Here is an 18119-nt window from a genome sequence, read left to right as displayed (position 1 = left end):
AGATGAACCAAATTCAAGATCCAAAATGAAGAACATACTATCATCAATGAACAACAACAAAGAGGAATACACTTGTTCAATAATACCTATAAAGTCAAGTCTACAACCTTAAAACCGAAAAAAGGTTTTATTTCCCAAGTTTCTGTCGCATATAAAAAAGCTAAATAAACACTGAATTATGAATGATTTTCAGAAGCATACCATGCCTAGAAGAATTCAAATAGAAGTAGGGTCAATAGGCAAACCTTTTGGGACTTGGCCACGACTTATGGGATCCCCCAAAGAAATCCAAAAGGGAAGTTTCAATATCACAAACATTGTATTTGATGTGTTTGTCACCTACGTAACTATAATACTTCCTTAAGAATGTCTGATAAGCATGAACTAGCTTTTGGGATATAGAGATCCGCATGCCCTCACGCAATAAATGATCTGGGATCACCCAAGCAGTTTGGATCCTGTAAATATCCTCAAAGGCAACATAGAAGTTCCTCAATATAGTCTTGAGAAGATTGTGTGACCTAGATAATTGAATTCTCTCATCACTAAGCAAAGAGAGAACCGAACTCCAACTTGTTTGCTCATAGTTCCATGCATGTTGCTGGTACTTGTAGATGCACTTTCGAACCCATTCATCTCCAAAAATATGCTTCAGTTGAGATTCTTGGACCCTTTGAGCCATATAATGCATATTGTTCATTAAGAACAATTGTTGGCAAGCAGCGTCCTTATATAACCTGGACTTGTTCTCAAGCTTCAGTTCCAAGATTGAAGTGATTGATCGAAAGTGGATTGTGACTGAGGAAACACTGCTATGTGAAGATCCCAGGATGTCACTATCTTGCGATGTGTCATGGCTCATTGATGGGTACAGTGAAATATCATACTCTAATTCCTCTTCACCATTCAGTATATTAAGGGTGTTATTGTAGTCCAAGAGATAGCTAATATAGCTCATGACATAATAGGTCAAAGGATGAATCCCACCACCAGGGAAAGGAGATCGAGATGGATTTGATGCAATGACATTTTTAAATTCAAGAAATATTGACCCCACACAAGCACCTAATCTATTTAGAACCATTTGACACTTGATTCTAACTGGAAAACCAACCTTACCTGAATACATGGCATCTAGGTCTAGTATAAGATCTGCCAGAACTTGGTACATGTCAAGAAAACGAAATATTCTCTCAGGATTATGAGGGCCAATAGATATAGCTTCACAAAATTCTAGAAACCACATTATTAAAGCCTTTGATGCACCAACAAAACAAATCAAACTGGCCTCATCAGTGTCTCCAAAAATCTGCTCACTAAGCCACTTTTCCCTTGCAAGATACACCCTAACAAATATTTTTACTTGATAAATCCATCCTTTGATTTTGGAGTTCAAACTATCCCATTCCATTTTTGAAACATTTTCAATGCTCAGTCTTTCTGTTTCAAGGTGAAGCAGACACTCATTTAAGGCTTGCCTTCGAATATTTGTGTAGCCATTGTAACATTCTCGGCTATAGTCTAACACAAACATTAAGTTTGCAATACATTTAATATCTTGGAGCAGTTCTGGACAGACTAAATCCAAGATGTGCTTTTCTGATGTTCTGCTGAAACTACCTCTTCTGATTCCACCAATGGTATCCTCTAATTCACTGGACTGAAAGGAGATAGATTTATGATCAAAAGGATGCCTATTTTGAACTAGAAATTGCTTGAACTCATCCTTGATTTGTGCCTTATTTGTTAGAATTTTGAGATCCATCAGCACAAAATTGTACCCTTGTTCCTCTATGTTCAAATGCAGCATACTCTCTAATGATTCAATCAATTGGTGAGACGTGACAACTACATTATTCAGATCTTTTGACTTCAAAATCATGGAGTGATCTTCCTTCCATCTCCTTATTTTCCTTAGAATGGCATTATACTTACTTTGGATCAAGCAATTTCGCCCTTCCTTCCTCTCACTTAATTTGGAGATGCAGCAAAAGTTCGGGCCAATATCTGCCACAACAAAAATATTTCATATGCAAGATGTATGCCAATTATAACCATCATCTATAGTTTTTTCAACTACTGGGAAAGAGGTTGATATTTCTTACATCATCATAACAAGTAAATCTTGTAATAAACTATATAGGACATCATACAAGAAAACACTAATCCTAATAAAGCCAAATTATGAGTTAAATGCAAAGCCAACATGCATAATAGCTCATATATAAAGGGATAGAATATCAATGAAAGTGTACAAAGAAAAAGGACGATAGATACCTTGATAACTTGTGCTGTTCTGAGTTAATTCTGCATAATTAGTTGATTTTGAATCTTGACTCATAGCATCTTTTGATTGTTCTGAATCTTTTGGCTGTTGAATTAGCTTCCATGGATAATAATCAATGCATGCTTTAGGGTTCATGAACTCAATATTCTCAACATTATTTCCTTGCTTGTGCACATGAACTGCAAAATAAACTTCCCTTTTGCTTCTACTTCTTGAGTTTTGTTCTCAATGGAAACCTTGACATGATTCCATTTATCCATATGGGAGAGTTGAAGCTTGCGAATTATGCTTTGCAGATCACTAAGATATATGTGATATCTTTTCATTGTGGAGAGTGAAAACCATCCAGAAGAAATTTCTTGTACAATGTCATTGACGCGTACAGAGAATTTATAGTCACATAGAGAAACTTGGTCATCTTTTACAAGGATCCATATATAAATATTTGGCAATTCATTACGAACCCAAAAAGATAGTGAATTTCCACAACTATATTTGTCAAGCCATTCTGGGATATTTTTTCCCGGCAAAATGAAGTTTCTTTTCCCTGGATATTGGTGAATTTCCTGAGAAGAATTAACAATCATCAAAAATTGATCATTTATAAATAGAAAAAAAAGGAAAAGAAATAGAGACCTGATTCAATAACATCCTTCTTGACGGCTCGCTCAACAATGTGCAATGCAAGGCACTGAATTTTTCTAGCTTTTGTGGAATCCCTTTAATATGTTGAAGCATATTGCAATTATCCAAGGAAAGATACTTCAAACTGTGACATTCCTTGATAGATGCAGGAAGAGTTGTGAAATTATTATAACTTAGATCTAACTGTATCAAATTAGGGAAGTAAGAGAGACAAAAGTCAAGAGAATCATTTGATAGATTGCAATTTGAGAAACAAACATGTTCCAATTTCATAGGTATGGCTGAGTAGTGTATGCATACTTCTCTTTCACTTTCACACATCTTAAAATGTCTCAACTCTTCACAAAAGTTTGCTGTTATTGTCCATAGGTTTGGCATCATACAAATGACAACTGGCAACTGTTTGAGATTATGACACTCATCCATGTTTAAGCTTTCAAGCCCAGTCAGATTGCAAATGGAAGATGGCAATTCTGCTATGGCTGTCTTATCCAAATCAATTGTTCTTATTTTCCTCATTTCGTCTAATATTTCTGGGAACCTTTGAAGACTTAAACACCCATAAAGGTTGAGATGTTCAAGAGATGTCAACTTAATACCAACTGGTAAGATCCTCAAGTTTTTGCATCGCATGGCACTAAATTCTCTAAGCTTATCCAAAAATCCAACTGAATCATGAATTTCAATTAAGTTTGTACAATTATCGAGCCATAATTCTATCAAATTGGAAACTCCAGACAAATCTGGTATTTGTCTTAACAACTTGCAATTTCTAAAATCCATGCAAGTTAGGCTCTCGAACTTCTGCAAAATAAAGAAAAATTTATTCTTAAAATCAAAATGAAATCAAAAAAAAGAAAGAAAGAAAGCTCATTCTAATACATCATACACATACCCTATGAAGCGGTTGGAGTAATTCAATAGAACTATTGGATAGGTCAAGATGGATGAGCTTTGTTGGATGGAAATTAGATGGCAAAAATTTAGAAGGATACCCCTTCCATTCCAATACACTTAAAGTGTTTGGGAGGTATTCAGGACTTCTAGAAAAGTTTGCATTTTTAATCACAAGCATTTTGAGGTTTTTCATGTGCTTAAATGCCTCTCCATTCCATTGAACTTCTTTATCTTCAGGTAAGTCCAACATTATAGTTTCAATCTCATCAGATCCCTTTAAAAACAAAGAGAAAACATAATAAATATCATCATATGATTTATACAACTCATATAAGGAAAGGTTTAAAAAAAAACTACACCATATAAAGCAATCTTACTGTATTTTCTTGTAAAACATGAAGAATGTCATCATAGAACCATAATCTATCCCGTTTTCCAGGCTCCTTTGGTGACTTTTGCCGAACAATTTCTTTGCCCATATCTTCTATCATGTCATGCATTGTCACACGATTTTCTTCAACCTTCACAAGGGATTTATCCGTAAGTACCCCAATAATATACTCTGGATGAACTCCTCGAAAATTAAGCAATGTTTTTATGACATCTAACTTTTCACCTTTGAAAAAGCATGCCAAGTCAAGGAAAATCTCCTTCTCTCTATCCTCTAAAGCATCAAAGCTTAATTTCAAGACTTCAAAAACTTGTTTATTTGGTATTTTTTGGTATTTATCAAATGCATATTTCCATTCATCAGTCCTTTTTCCACATAAAGCAGAGCCAATTACTTCCAAGGCTAGTGGAAGGCCACGTGAATAAAGTATTGCATGACTTGAAATATCAAGGTAACTAGAATCCATATTTTCCTTTTTCAAGGCATTCCAACTGAACAGCTGAAGAGCTTCTTCATTATTTAATTTTTTGACTTCATAAATTCTTTCAACTCCATGACATACCAACAAATGCTTATTTCTAGTCGTAATTATGATTCTACTTCCAAAACCAAACCAATCACAACTTCCAGCTAGAACTTGTAGTTGCTCCAATTTGTCAACATCATCAATAACTAAAAGGATCTTCTTTTGACAAAGCCTATGTTCTATGATTGAAATTCCTTCATAGATATCTCCCAATTTAAGATATTTCTCACTGACTAATTTGCATAATAGTGTCTCTTGAAGATGTGGCAAGCCATACTTGTTCGAGGTTTCTCTAACATTAGAAAGAAAACATAAACCATCAAAATGATCAGCAATTGAGTTATACACAGCCCTTGCAATAGTTGATTTGCCTAATCCGCCAATGCCACAAATTCCAACCATGTTGACTTCTTTATTGGACCAAAGATCTAAAAGTGACATTACTTCCTGCACCCGGGGCACAAGTCCAACTGGATAATTGGTAACATGTAACGGTTTGCGATTGATTTTTGCAGAGACTTCACAAGTGATCCTTCTAATATATTCTTGTTCTTTTGCAATCCTGCCCATGATAAATTATCAATATCATTTATTCAAACCCAAGATAGTGGTATGCCCATTATAAAATGAAATAAAATACTACATTTGGTTATAAATACAAGAACTACATAACTAATTTGAGAAAATTGAAAAAATTAGTTTAATTGATTAATTGTAGCAAATATGTGTTAACTTTTCAAAACTATCCTTTTAAATAATCATGGGCATTGAAACTCTCTTTTGGTAAGAATCTCTTGTAACCAATAGGGATGTTTCAAAGAAAACATTGTAAATTTGAAAGATAAAATGAATTGAGGTGTTATATTTAAGACCGAATTTAATTTTCAATTAGTTCTTCTAAGGATTGGAGGTAGTATAATGAAAAACAAAAATGATATGGTGAATAAAAACATTGTTTACTCTAAATTAAAAATAAACTATATAATTACTCCGTATATGCTAAATATACGAGCAACAAATTATCTTATACACAATTTGTTATTCTGTCTAAATTAAAATTTTAAAGAATAAAAAAATTAACTAGGTAGCAGAACTACCTTTGGATATTTCCCATTACTTTCATATATCTAGATGCTTTATTTTAGGTTTTTAGCACCCTAATTTGGTCAATTTGGACCTGTATGTCCATAATTATGATCAAGGATATTGAGGATTTTAATGCTTAATAGTGTATTTTTCTTGAGTTTTAACTCCTATTATTTTAATTCCCTTAAATATATGATATGCATGATACTATTTTTATTTGTTAGTGAAATTGGAATGCTTGGACACAACTTGTATCAATTGAGCATTTGGTAGCGCAAAGATTGGTTATCATGAAGAGGATTGGAGATTTGATGGAACCAATTTAAATACTCAATCGCAGATGAGCACCATAATGTTTATCATTACGGTAAAATCTAAATCATTCAAGATCAGTATTAATGTTTTAAATTTAAAATTTTAACTAGTAATTTTTAAATCAAAATTTATTTTTTAAAAAACTTGCAGTTAAAAGATTAGATTTATTTTAGATTATGTACCTATAAAAAATATTTTTTGAAAAACAAAAATATTAAATATTAAATCTCAGCCATCTAGATTAAATTTGAATGGTTGAGATTTAATGAGGATCATAGTACTCATTATTACTGTGAGCACTGAAATTGGTTCCGAGATTTGACATTGACACGAGAGGATATTGGTTTAAAATTGGGACACATAAAATTTGTAGATTAGTTTTCATTTATTCCTCTATCTGAATTTATTTATAAATTAGCCAAAGAGAAGATTTCTTAACTCCTATTTGTTTAGTCATGTCATTAAATTTTCATATGAATGTATAATTTTACTCTTCATTTGATTATTGCATAAACTTTGTATTCTTGGGATAAATTATATATTAAATAAGGTTAATGTGAGGATTTATTTAGAAAGCTTTTACTTAGGAGTGCTAGGTATTTGGAAGTTTTTTCTGGATTCAATATGGCCCTAAAAGTTTACAAATCAAATTGATTTTGTGCCAGCCGTTATCTAGATTAAGTTTGACTATTAGTTAACCAAATATGCTGAGCTAACAGCCTATGTGTCATTCACGTTATTCTTGTTAAGATATAAATTTGTCCTAGAAGTTTTCACTTAAGAGCATTGGGTCTTCATAATTTTTTGGATTTAATGTCAACCTATAAGTTTTTAAATTGTAGCAATGTCACTTTAGCTATTATTTATGTTAAATTTGACTCTTAATTTACCAAATATGCTAAGTTAGCAGAATGAACAACAGTGAAAGAAAAAAGAGAGAAGAAGGAGCCGCAGCTCGTCAGAGAGTAACGAAAAGGAAGATTTGATTGCTAGATGCATGACACGTTGACAGAGACTGTCAAGAGCAAGGCCGCCAACAATCCTCCGTCACCATATATTGCAACAATGCCAAGATAGGTGAGTACCTTTTTATTTTCTCTTTGCCACACAAGATGCTTTAACCTCTTTGAATTTATGCAGTTTTTTGATGTGGGATGCAATTTTTTAAAAAATATTTTTTCTCATCCTTGAATCTTACTTGCAAAAAAATGAAATGGATGACATGAGGACTTGTCATATCAGCATATTTGGTCAATTAATAGTCATATCTAACCTAAATAACAACCAGGGTGAAATTGATATAATTTCAAAAACTTAATACCTAGTACTCCTAACTAAAACTTTCAAAAAACAATTTGCTTCTTAAAACAAAAATGACATAGACAACATGCAGACTTACCAATTCAGCATATTTGGTCAATTAACGATCAAATTTAACTAGAATAATGACTAAGATGAAATTGCTACAATTTGGAAGCTTCTAGGATGATATTAAATCTAAAAGATTTTTGAATATCCAATACTCATATAAAAACTTTTAAAATAAATTTATACCTTAATCCTATTTTTTTCCTTATAGTTCCAAATCCACCTTTTTGGCTATACCTTCCATCCTCCCCCTATTTTCTTACATCATATGTCGCACGCCTGGTTTTTCTTACCTTTCTCACCACATAAAAAATAAAAACTGAATTGGGCCAACCAACACAAATTCAAAATCAAATCTACATCTATTTTCAATTTTTTGTTTTTAACTACAAAGGGATAATTTAGTCTTTTAACACACTACAAAAAAACAATACTTTCAACGAATCGCTGCTGAAAGTATCCCATTCGGCGCCAACAAAAAAAATTTGCAACTGAAGGTCTCATAATATTCAGCAACAATTTTTTTTGGTCACCAATGAAAGTCTTTGAAGGGTACACATTTAGTAACGATTTTCTAGAGTCATCGATAAATGCCTCACTAAGTGAAATTTTTTTTCACAACTGAAAGACATACATTCAACAGTGACTTTCTAGAGTCATCGGCAAAGGGCATACTTTCAGCAACGATTAATAGTGTTGCTGTTGAAAGTCTCTAAGGGTATACACTCAGCCACAAACATTTAGCGACGTTTGTAGATGTTCTCACTTTTAGCAATGACTTTAGAAAATCGGTACAATTTAATAATATATTTTAGTTTAAATTATATATTTAGTCTTTTAACTTTATATAAGATTTTAATTTGGTCCTTTAATGTTAAAAAGTATATTTTTTGTCCTTTAATCTTAAAATCATTAGGCTAAAATAATAATTTCTTGTAAAAATTATGGTTGTTTTGAAAATTAAACTTAATATGTTAGCATTTGAGAATGTTTTATCAATATTAAAAATTTCAATGTCATAATTGTATTGTTAATAGATTTAGAGTTAAATGACCAAAGTATACTTTTTAAAGCTAAAGAACCAAATTGAATTTTTTTAAAAAATTAAATGACTAAATATATACTTTAGCTTATATTTTATTTTACAATAACAATAAGTAAATTCAATCCAACTCAATAGTAAGAAGATTTGACCCAAAAGAAGGTAGTCATGAATTCAAACTTTGAAAACCACATTTATGCTGAAAATATTGGGGCGATGAGGTGGCGGCAAAGTGGCGACGTGGCATGAGAATGGTGATACTTTTAGTGTGACTTCTTTGTGACTGCTAAAAGACACTTTCAACTTCTTTGTGACTAGAGCTGGTAATACGGGCTAGCCCGCCTGTTACAGGCTGGCCCATGACGGGCTTGAAGCCCGAGGGGTCAGTCTTTTTAGGACTGACTTCTGGCAGGCTGGAATTTTTCCAACTCGGCCTATCAGAGTGGGTTGGCAGGTTAGGCGTGCCAACCTGCTAGTTTTATAATTTTTTTTTTATTTTTTTCATTTAATAAAATCTACTCAAATTGCTAAATACCTAAAATAAAACATGCAAATAAAAATTATCATAAATAAAACATGAAATCTAAGGTTTCAACTTTCAAATATCTCAAAATATTAAACATAAGATTACATGATATGTCATAAATGATTTAACAAACATTGCAAATTAAACTATAAATCCAAATCAACAACACCACAAAGTCATAAACACAATGTGTCACTACACAAATCACTATCAGGTGCTCAATCATGAGCCATCACTAAATATTGATAGGGTTTCAAAGAGGAAAATTAAAAAAAAAAAAAGTAAAACAGACTGGCCCGCCAACCCTGCAGGTTAGCTCGCCGTGGGTTTGGTCTTGGTGGTTATAGGCTCAAAATATTCGTTTTAAAACAGTCTCAATTTTTATCAACCCAACCCACCACTTTTTGGAGGGTTGGCTGGTTGAGCTCACCGGCTCTATTTGTGGCAGCTCAAAGATAATTTCAGAGGTGATACTCGTCACCACCAAAAGTGTCTTTGATTAAAATTATAAATAAGTAAAAAATTGTTACTAAAACTTTTCAACCACAAGTGCTATTGCTATAACAACGACCTTTTAGCAATTTTTGCTAGTGACAACATACATAAATTATTATTTGTATTTTTTCTCTGCATTTGTAAAAATCTAAAATAATTTGTATAAGAATAAAACAAGTTGTTCTTTACATCATTAATATATAAGTGGTCGAATATTCTAAAGTAATTTATATAGGTCTAAAATAAGTTTTTATTTATAATCCAAACATGCAGTTAAGTTAAAATATGATGTGTTTTCCCTGTTTGGTTTTTTTATTTTGTTACCAGTGTTAATAGAACCAAGTTTTATGCAAGATTTCATAAAGAAACGTTTAAAGTGTATATCTCAAAGGGAAAAAAAATCAGACCGAACCGACCCATTCAATCAAAAAATCAATAAACCAGTTGGTAGTCCAGTTTAGTTGAGTTGTTGAATCGGGCAGGAGTTGAACTAATATCGAACTGGTCAAATTGGGACGAAGGTGGTCCAGTTTGGTTTAATTGTTGAACCAAGCAAGAGTTGAACTAGTATTGAACTGGTCAAATCGGGACAAACCGATGAAAACCAGTGTGAATCGGTGATGAGTCGATTTAGATGATTATACTACTATTAGTTCTATTTTTTTTTATATTTAGCTCTTAATATCTCATTCATTATAGATTTGAATGAATTTTAATGGTTATTCTGGTATCAATGATTATTAATTTTAGTTATTGAATAATCATAAAGTTTAAAATTCTCAATATTGTTGTACTTTGTTATTATTGCAATCAAGCTGTTGTTATAGTTTCTTGTATTTTATTATCATGGCTATTAATGTTGTTATATTTTATTATTTTTAATTAAATTAAATTATTTTAATATGATCAGTTTGATCTCCAATTGACCCTGATCCGACCAATTGAACCTTGAACCATTATCTCAACTAGTTTAATTTTGAGTCTAATTTTTTGTTCCTTGATATATTTAGAATGTTGATAAAACCTTTCAAAAGTTTAAAAAAAAATGATAGAAAAATGATAGTTGACTAATGAAATCCCCAAATAGTAACCTAAATAAGCAAAATTTCTGTTTAGACATAGATGACCAAATTGAAATTTCGCAAATTTGCTGGAATGGCCATGTTGCCTTTTATTTTTTTTTCATGAAAAAAAAAACCAAACACCCTCACCGGCCAGCCGGTTGCTAGAGCTCCGGTGCCAACAGTGACCACCAGAGTTCAGGTGGGCCACCAGTGACTGGCTGATAACGGGTCATCAGAGTTCCGGTGACCAGCAAATATTATTTTATAGATTTTTTTCAAGTCTAGTAATGTGATTAACAAATTTTTTAACCCTATTAACAAGTTTAGTATAACAGTTAACAACAAACTTTTCAGAAAATTCAAAAAGTGGTATTTTTACAACTTCAATAACGTAATTAACAGGTTCTATAATGTTATTAACAAGTTCGATATAATATTTAATAAGAAGTTTTCCAAAAAGTTCAAAAAGTGACATTTTTACAATTTTGATAACACAGTTAACAATTCATGTAACAATTTTAATAACTCTCACAAAGCCATTAAAAACTCTAATAGCGAATTATGTAATAATATTAACAATTCTCATAACTATAGTGACTGCCTAATAAATGGGGAAAGAAATTTGTTGTACAATCTTCATAAGGAGCTAATATTAAAAACATCAATTTTCATAGGAACATTTTGTTAATGGCGATATGAAAATTGTTAATATCGTTACATGACTTGTTAACTCTGTTACTGAAGTTGTAAAAGTGTCACTTTGTAAATTTCCTGAAAAGCCTATTATTATCTACTATACCGAACTTATTAATAGCATTACAAAACTTGTTAATCGTGTTGCTGAAATTGTAAAAATGTCACTTTTTGATTTTTCTAGAAAACCTCTTGTTAACTAATACATTAAATTTGTTAATAGTGTTAAAGAACTTGTTAATCGTATTATTGGACTTAAAAAAATTTCAAAAAAATAGATGCTAGCTGTCGAAGCTCCGGTAGCTAGTTGTCAAAGCTGCTGTGACGATGGTTCGCGCAGTCGGTGCCAGAGCTCTAGTGATTGGTAGGTCGGTGAGGGTGTTTGATGTTTTTTTTCAAAGGATAAAAATGGCTATGTAGTCATTTTAGCAAATTTACAAATCCTAATTTGATCACCTATACTTAAACTGAAATTTTACTTATTTAGATGACCATTTGAAAATTTTGAAATTTAAGAATCATTTTTCTGTCATTTTTTTTCCTTACCATGAAAATGTGTATATCGTTTAAAGTTCAAAAAATAGAAGTTACTTGGTTCCACCTAGAACTCTTGTATGCAATAGGGGTGCTCAATTTGTCTCGTCCCGCTCCCGGTGAGTTCGAGACGGGATGGGACGAGACAAAAAAGATTTCGGGATGGGACACTAACTGGGACGGGACAGGACGCGGGACGGGGTCGTCCTGTCCCGGGGTTTTTTTTTTCTTTTAAAAATTATTTATTAATAATTATTATTAGATTATTCAATTTACTTATTAATAAGAACTCTTATTTTTATGATGATTTGTAACTCTTAAGTTGTAGTATTATCTCAACAAAATCTCCTTCCTTAATAAAATAATTCATAAAGTCATTATAGAGTGTTTTTCTTACGGTATTTTTTTATAGTATTATTTTTACACCTTTTTATGCGATATAATTAAGCTTTCTACATAATATTTTTTATAATGTTTTTATCTTTAGAAGTCCAATAAAAAATAAGCATTATAACATAAAAAAATTCATATAAAAATTATATTTTTTTAAAAAAAAGGGGAAGCAGGACGTCCCAGTCCTGTCCCGGTTCTGTCCCGATCTTGGGACGGGACGGGACACGAGACAAAATCCCTGTCCCGTTCCTGTTCATCGAGACGGGAACAGGACGGGCCTGTCCCGGTCCCGTCCTGTCCCGTGAACACCCCTAGCATGCAACACACTATTTGAAGCCTACCTTGAAAGAGCACTAGCCTAAGATTGGCCTCACTGGCATCTATGCATTTTTTACATCTTTAGCAGAGTGGAGTTAATGGAATCACGCTGGAAAAAGAAATTGTTAGGATTTTCAAATAAGTGGACTTAAATCATTTTTTTAATCTTATAACTTTTTTATTAAAATTTTATAATTTTAATTTTTCAATTTGTTATATTGAATTCATTATAATTTTTTCTCCCCTCCTCTCTATTTCCATCATACCAGAAAAGCTGTTAAAGTTTTGAGCTAAAATATATTGTAAATTTCACTACTTAATGCCACATTTATTCTATCCTCCTATTTTAGGCACTGCTGCTATTTCATTCCGCAGTTCAAAAGTTGGATCGCAAACAAAACAGAAAAAAGAAGAAGCAAATTCTAAAGTAAAACAAATTGTTTATAAAGTATAAAGGAAAGTAGGAAACACATTTAAAAATAAAAATGTATTATTATATTTTTAATGTGTGTGAATATAATAATTTATAAGTTAAAATAAATCAATACATATACAATAATAGTACTAAATTCATTTTTTTAATTTGTGTATAGAAGAGGAGAAGAGAGTGCCCAAGACAGAAAAAATATAGGATAGAACCACAATAAAAAAACAAACATGAATGATAGATTTGACACCAACAGTAAAAATTGTGGGTGTACTACTACCTACAATAAAATTAAAAATTTAATTTACACAAATTATAAAAAGGTGGGTGTGCAACCTAATAAAAAAATTTTGTTATTTAAATTTTTATCTACACAGAATAATAAATTCTACTTAAAAAAATAAATTATTGTTTATATTTTCAGTTAGGAACAAGAGTAACAAATTTTTAAAAAAAAAGATAAGAAGTTGTGATTAAAATAACTTCTAATAATATATCGAGTGTATGGGCCAAAATGAACTTTAAAATAAAATATTTTATTTAACTTTTTAACATGTGTGGGGTCATAAATTCTAAAGTAAGACACATCATTGTTTAAATTTTAATTTATGTGGGAATAATGCATTATAAAATAATAAACTATTCCCTATAATTTTAATATGCATTCGAAAAATGTATTTAGAAGCCCATTCTGTTTCACCAAAAAAAAAAAAAGGAAGTCCATTGACTATATATCAAATGTTTTCATTATGGGTGTTCAAATAGGTCCATCCTGATCCCAGTTACATTGGGACGAAACAGACAAGTCCTAAAATTTTTTTGCAACGGGATAGAAAATGGGACCAGGACCGATCCCATATCGGTAGTAATTTTTTTTTATTTTTTATTATGTTATAATTATTAAATGTTAAAAATATAGAACGTTTAAGACATGTGAAATACAAAATGTTTATATTTGTAACTTTCAAGATATATGTAACTGAATGGTTATTATTTATTTAGATTTTTTATAGTTGTTTATGATTTTTGGAATTGTGAAAATAAATTTTAGAGTTATTATGTTACTGATTATTATTTATTTGGACTTTTCTTTGTAAGAGCTAATCCCAAAGAAATTTAAAAAAAAAAGAAAAGAAGATGAGTTCAAAAGAGCTAAACCCAAAGAACTAAAGTAGAAGGAGAAAAACCAAGGAACAAAAAATTGGACCGGGGATCAAACCGGTCAAGACAGTGGGTCAAGGGTTACTGGTCGGACCGTGGTTAGACCGGGTCAGACCGGTCATATTAAAATAATATAATTTAATTCACAATATTAAAAATATCATATTGATTACCAGAAGATTACTAATCATATTGATTAACAAAAGATTTGTATGTTCTTCGGTTTCAAGCTAAAAGTGTTTATACTTTATATATCTAGAATCAATTTCATCCAATGTCCAAAGGAAACAAAATCTATATTATTTCAGCAGAAAAAATTCATCAACTCCTTTCCTCTCCTACTTCAACTATTCAGAAATCAAATAGAAAATTTTCATCCCCTCCCTTCCCAAACCTTTTGACAGCCAGAGAGAAAGAAGGAACAAAGGCAGCTCTCTAATCCTAAAGACACAACCTAGCCGAAAGGGAAAATTTTTGAGCTTACCCACAACTCAATGCACTGAAGGGACAACATTGATTGGGATTTGAGGGAGACCTGCAACTTTTGAGTTTTGATTCTGCCTTCTGCGAATGCCAGTAGTGAAGGCCAAGTAGGACATGGTGAGCGAGGGAGACTTGTGAGCTCAGAGCCTCAAACATGGGATGCGATTGCGAGGTGGAGGCCTACGACTTGACTTTCGATTATGCCTTCTATGAATATGAGTGGCGAAGGCGAAGCAAGACGAGGCGAAGGCGAAGGCGAATTCGACCGCGATGTTGGGGAACGGTCGAACAAGGAGCTCTGCCGTCAATGACGCCAGGGAACAGAGATCTTGGAGGAGGCAGTTTTGGCTTGGGTTTGAGGGAGGGAAGAGCTGGCGCTGCGCAAGTCGAGAGGAATTAGGGGAAGGAAGGGAAATGAGGGAACTCGATCAGAGGAAAATAGAAAAGAGAAGAAGCGGTTTTGTTTTTCTAAAAATAAAACGGTGCCGTTTTCAGATGTCTGGCAGGCAAAAAAAAAACCGGGTAACACACTAAACCATGTTTACCCCGTTTAATACCGGTTTTTTCCGGTTAAACCGGTTTTTTACCGGTTCAGTAGACCTCCGGTTCACCAGCTAAACCAGACTGGACTGCAGACTGGTTCATTGGTTTTCCGGTTGAACCGGCCGGTCCGGTTCGATTTTTTTTTTCCTTGAGAAAAACAACCAAAATCCATTGCAATAGGTCCAACCACAAAACAAAAAATATTTCTTTTAAGAAAGCCGAGAAGTCTCGATCTCATCCCTATCGTGACCGAGATAACCTCGGGATGGGACGAGATATGAGGCAAATTTCTTATCCCATCCTTATTCATCAGGACAGGACCGGAACGAGCTTGTCCTCGTGCCGTCCCATGAGAAGCACTAGATTGGATCCACTAAGACATGGGCTCATAATCATTTCACCATCTTCACAATAATTCATTTCCAATGGTTGGTGGCGTGGGGTATTTGTTTTTTGAGGGGGAAAGAAAATCAATGACAATGACATTTTGTAATTGCATATGAAAACTAATTTATAAATTATATCTAGTACTTTATTTACCTAAAAATTAATAATAAAATAATGAAAAGGAAAATGAAAAGCAAGAAGTCTTTGAAAGGTGGTTACCAATTAGGCCTAATAATGCTTAGACGTCACATCACATTAATCCTACAATAATTTAGTGCCCCCAGGGGCAGCCTAATAATGCTTAACTATAACTACCATGGCCACTACATTTGAAAAAAAGGGGAAAAAACAGAAAAAGGTAAGAGAATGAGGACGTACCTAGGTTTGAGATGCCAACCGGACAAGTTAGCTACTTGAGACAAAGCCAACCTCCACTTTTGCAGCTTATCCTCCTCCTTCTCCAATCTTTTCTGCAGATAAACTAATGATTCTCCATAGCTACCTCTCTGATGTCTCACCTCTGAAGGATCCACGTAATAGAACACTGGATACACTAGCCGACCTTCTCCTTTAAAGCACTCTACAATCTCAGCAAGTTCATCCAAACAAAATGTTGATGAAGCATAGTTCTCAGAAAAAACTATGATGGCTATCCTGGATTCTCGTATGGCTTTCAAAAGAGATGCTCTGATCTCTTCCCCAGCCTGCAGGGATTCATCATCGATAAAGGCATGGATTCCGCTTCGATGCAGAGAATCGTAGAGATGGCCAACGAAATTCAAGCGAGTATCCTCCCCTCGAAAGCTAAGGAACACATCATAAGTCCATCTGTAAGTGAGGTGAGAGGATGAGCCAGCTCGTCGCTGAGCCATCTATAAGTGATCAGCAAGAACCCTAGAAAGAAGTGAGCAAGAAGAGATATCAGAGGACTAGGATCAGAAGACTAAGATATCGAATAGCAATTTGATGTAATTATAGAAAAGAACAGAATTCCAAATGAAGCTAAGCTATAATATATATATTCCTTTCATTTAGAAACTAGGAAGAAATATGGGAAAATGACCCAGACAAGTTTGCTTTCTTTTTTTTTTTTTCATTGGCTATCAGAAAAGATTGCTTTTTTAGTCAAAAGGAAAAATGTAAGAATAATAATAGTGCAATTAGTTCCTATCTCATGCGGCCACGTGTAACAATGGATTCGTCGAAGGACTGGGAAGGAAGACTGCTGGAAGATGGGGTAGCCACTTGATGTAACAAGGGAAGGTCGTGCGAACGGACTTGGAAAAAAGCTTCGCCATTATTTGACCGCCATTGACTAGCTTTGTGGAAAGGAGTGGGAAACTGCCAGAACAACGAAGTGCAAAACGCTGACACACGTCAAAACAAACGAACTATATGCTCCACATAATTTGGTTATTTATATAGGGAAAACTATGTCCTAAGTCCTTATAGTTTTGGTCAATTTGGTCAAGGTCCCTAGAGTTTACTTTTTAGGATGTGAATCCTTATAGTTTCAGTCAAATTGGATCAAAATCCTTCCGTTAACTAACAGTGTTAAAAATGATCATGTGGCAAATAATTTAATGAGTTGGCATTTTTTTAAGTTGACTGGGTTTTTTTCCGCCAGTTTGATGCCACCTCACGATTTTTAGGAATCCCCTTCCATCATTTGTGATTTTAACCGCAGTATGTCGTCTTCTTGTGCTCCTTCTAGATCTGAGTTTCAGGTCCTTTGCAGATGAAGCCGATTTTAAATGAGTTGTTTAAGTGATGATGGAAGGCTGCACATCGCAATAAATAAAGGCATCAGACGCAGAGGGATCGCTTGGAATCTTGCATGGAGCAAGAAAATGGATACCAATACAATGATTGTGTATTATAGTGGAAGGAGTTCTTTCTCAGATCTATACCTCCATCTTCGTTTTTCCCTCATTCCTTTAATATTGGGGATTTAAACATGAGAGAAGAGTACTTGAAGATACAAGTGTTTCGTCTATTAACTTTAGTGCCTACCACCATCCCTCAACCCCTTCTTTCTCCCCCCCCCCCCTCACAACTCTACGAACGAGGAAGACCCATTCTCATCTGTTCATTCCTTCTGGGTATGGTTTGAAAATCGCTTTCAGATGCTGCGAGGGCAAGAACAATCTTGCTTAGCTTCTTGCAGAGGTTGTCCTCTCTGGGCTCCTTCTTATCATTTTTTTCTCAGATCTATTACCTCCCTCTTCGTCTTTTCTCTTATTCCTTCAATTTGGGTGGCTTCAATCATGAGCAAAGAGTTCCTGAAGACCCAGGTGCTTCCTCTATCCCCTTCCCCACATTTTTACCTTATGTGCTTCCTTCTTTAGGGCCTTCCCCGCAATGAATTCATCTAAGTTTATAGAATGGAAGAGATAAGTTTAATCGTCTCCTTTTGGACACCGCGTCCCATTTTGATGATAGATGTGAAACTCAGATATACCAGAAACACAAGAACGAGACGACCGGCTGGCATTCCCCGACAACATCAGCTTGGGAAAAAAAGCCCAATCATCATAA

At 33.5% G+C, this 18119-nt stretch overlaps 2 protein-coding genes across 2 annotated transcripts; both read right to left on the bottom strand.

Moving 5' to 3' along the window:
- Positions 1-232: 232 nt before the first annotated feature.
- On the bottom strand, positions 233-3415 carry LOC114761044 (exocyst complex component EXO70E2-like). The gene is made up of 3 exons (XM_028950351.1): positions 2924-3415; positions 2278-2853; positions 233-2007 (listed from the first exon to the last, which is right to left on the bottom strand). Exons 2-3 carry the CDS (start codon positions 2420-2422, stop codon positions 233-235), a joined length of 1920 nt encoding a protein of 639 aa, XP_028806184.1. The 5' UTR covers positions 2423-2853; positions 2924-3415.
- Positions 3416-3500: 85 nt separating this feature from the next.
- LOC114761048 (TMV resistance protein N-like) lies at positions 3501-16502 on the bottom strand. The gene is made up of 3 exons (XM_028950355.1): positions 15960-16502; positions 4207-5308; positions 3501-4103 (listed from the first exon to the last, which is right to left on the bottom strand). The coding sequence occupies exons 1-3, from the start codon at positions 16451-16453 to the stop codon at positions 3816-3818; spliced, it is 1884 nt and encodes a 627-aa protein (XP_028806188.1). The 5' UTR covers positions 16454-16502; the 3' UTR covers positions 3501-3815.
- Between the last annotated feature and the right edge of the window lie 1617 nt (positions 16503-18119).

This window comes from Neltuma alba, unplaced genomic scaffold (assembly GCF_004799145.2).
Source record: "Neltuma alba isolate B1F8T4 unplaced genomic scaffold, ASM479914v2 tig00011067_pilon, whole genome shotgun sequence".
Classification (NCBI taxonomy): domain Eukaryota; kingdom Viridiplantae; phylum Streptophyta; class Magnoliopsida; order Fabales; family Fabaceae; genus Neltuma; species Neltuma alba.
The sequence above is the reverse complement of the archived record's forward strand: the minus strand, read 5'-3'. Positions and strand labels throughout refer to the sequence as shown.

Coding starts and splice junctions, on each gene's coding strand:
- LOC114761044 (XM_028950351.1), bottom strand. CDS start 2,422: ATGAACCCTAAAGCATGCATTGATTATTATCCATGGAAGCTAATTCAA. Junction 2,008..2,277: donor GAACAGCACAAGTTATCAAG/GTATCTATCGTC, acceptor TTGTTGTGGCAG/ATATTGGCCCGAACTTTTGC.
- LOC114761048 (XM_028950355.1), bottom strand. CDS start 16,453: ATGGCTCAGCGACGAGCTGGCTCATCCTCTCACCTCACTTACAGATGG. Junction 5,309..15,959: donor GGTTGGCATCTCAAACCTAG/GTACGTCCTCAT, acceptor TATCATGGGCAG/GATTGCAAAAGAACAAGAAT. Junction 4,104..4,206: donor ATGTTTTACAAGAAAATACA/GTAAGATTGCTT, acceptor TTGTTTTTAAAG/GGATCTGATGAGATTGAAAC.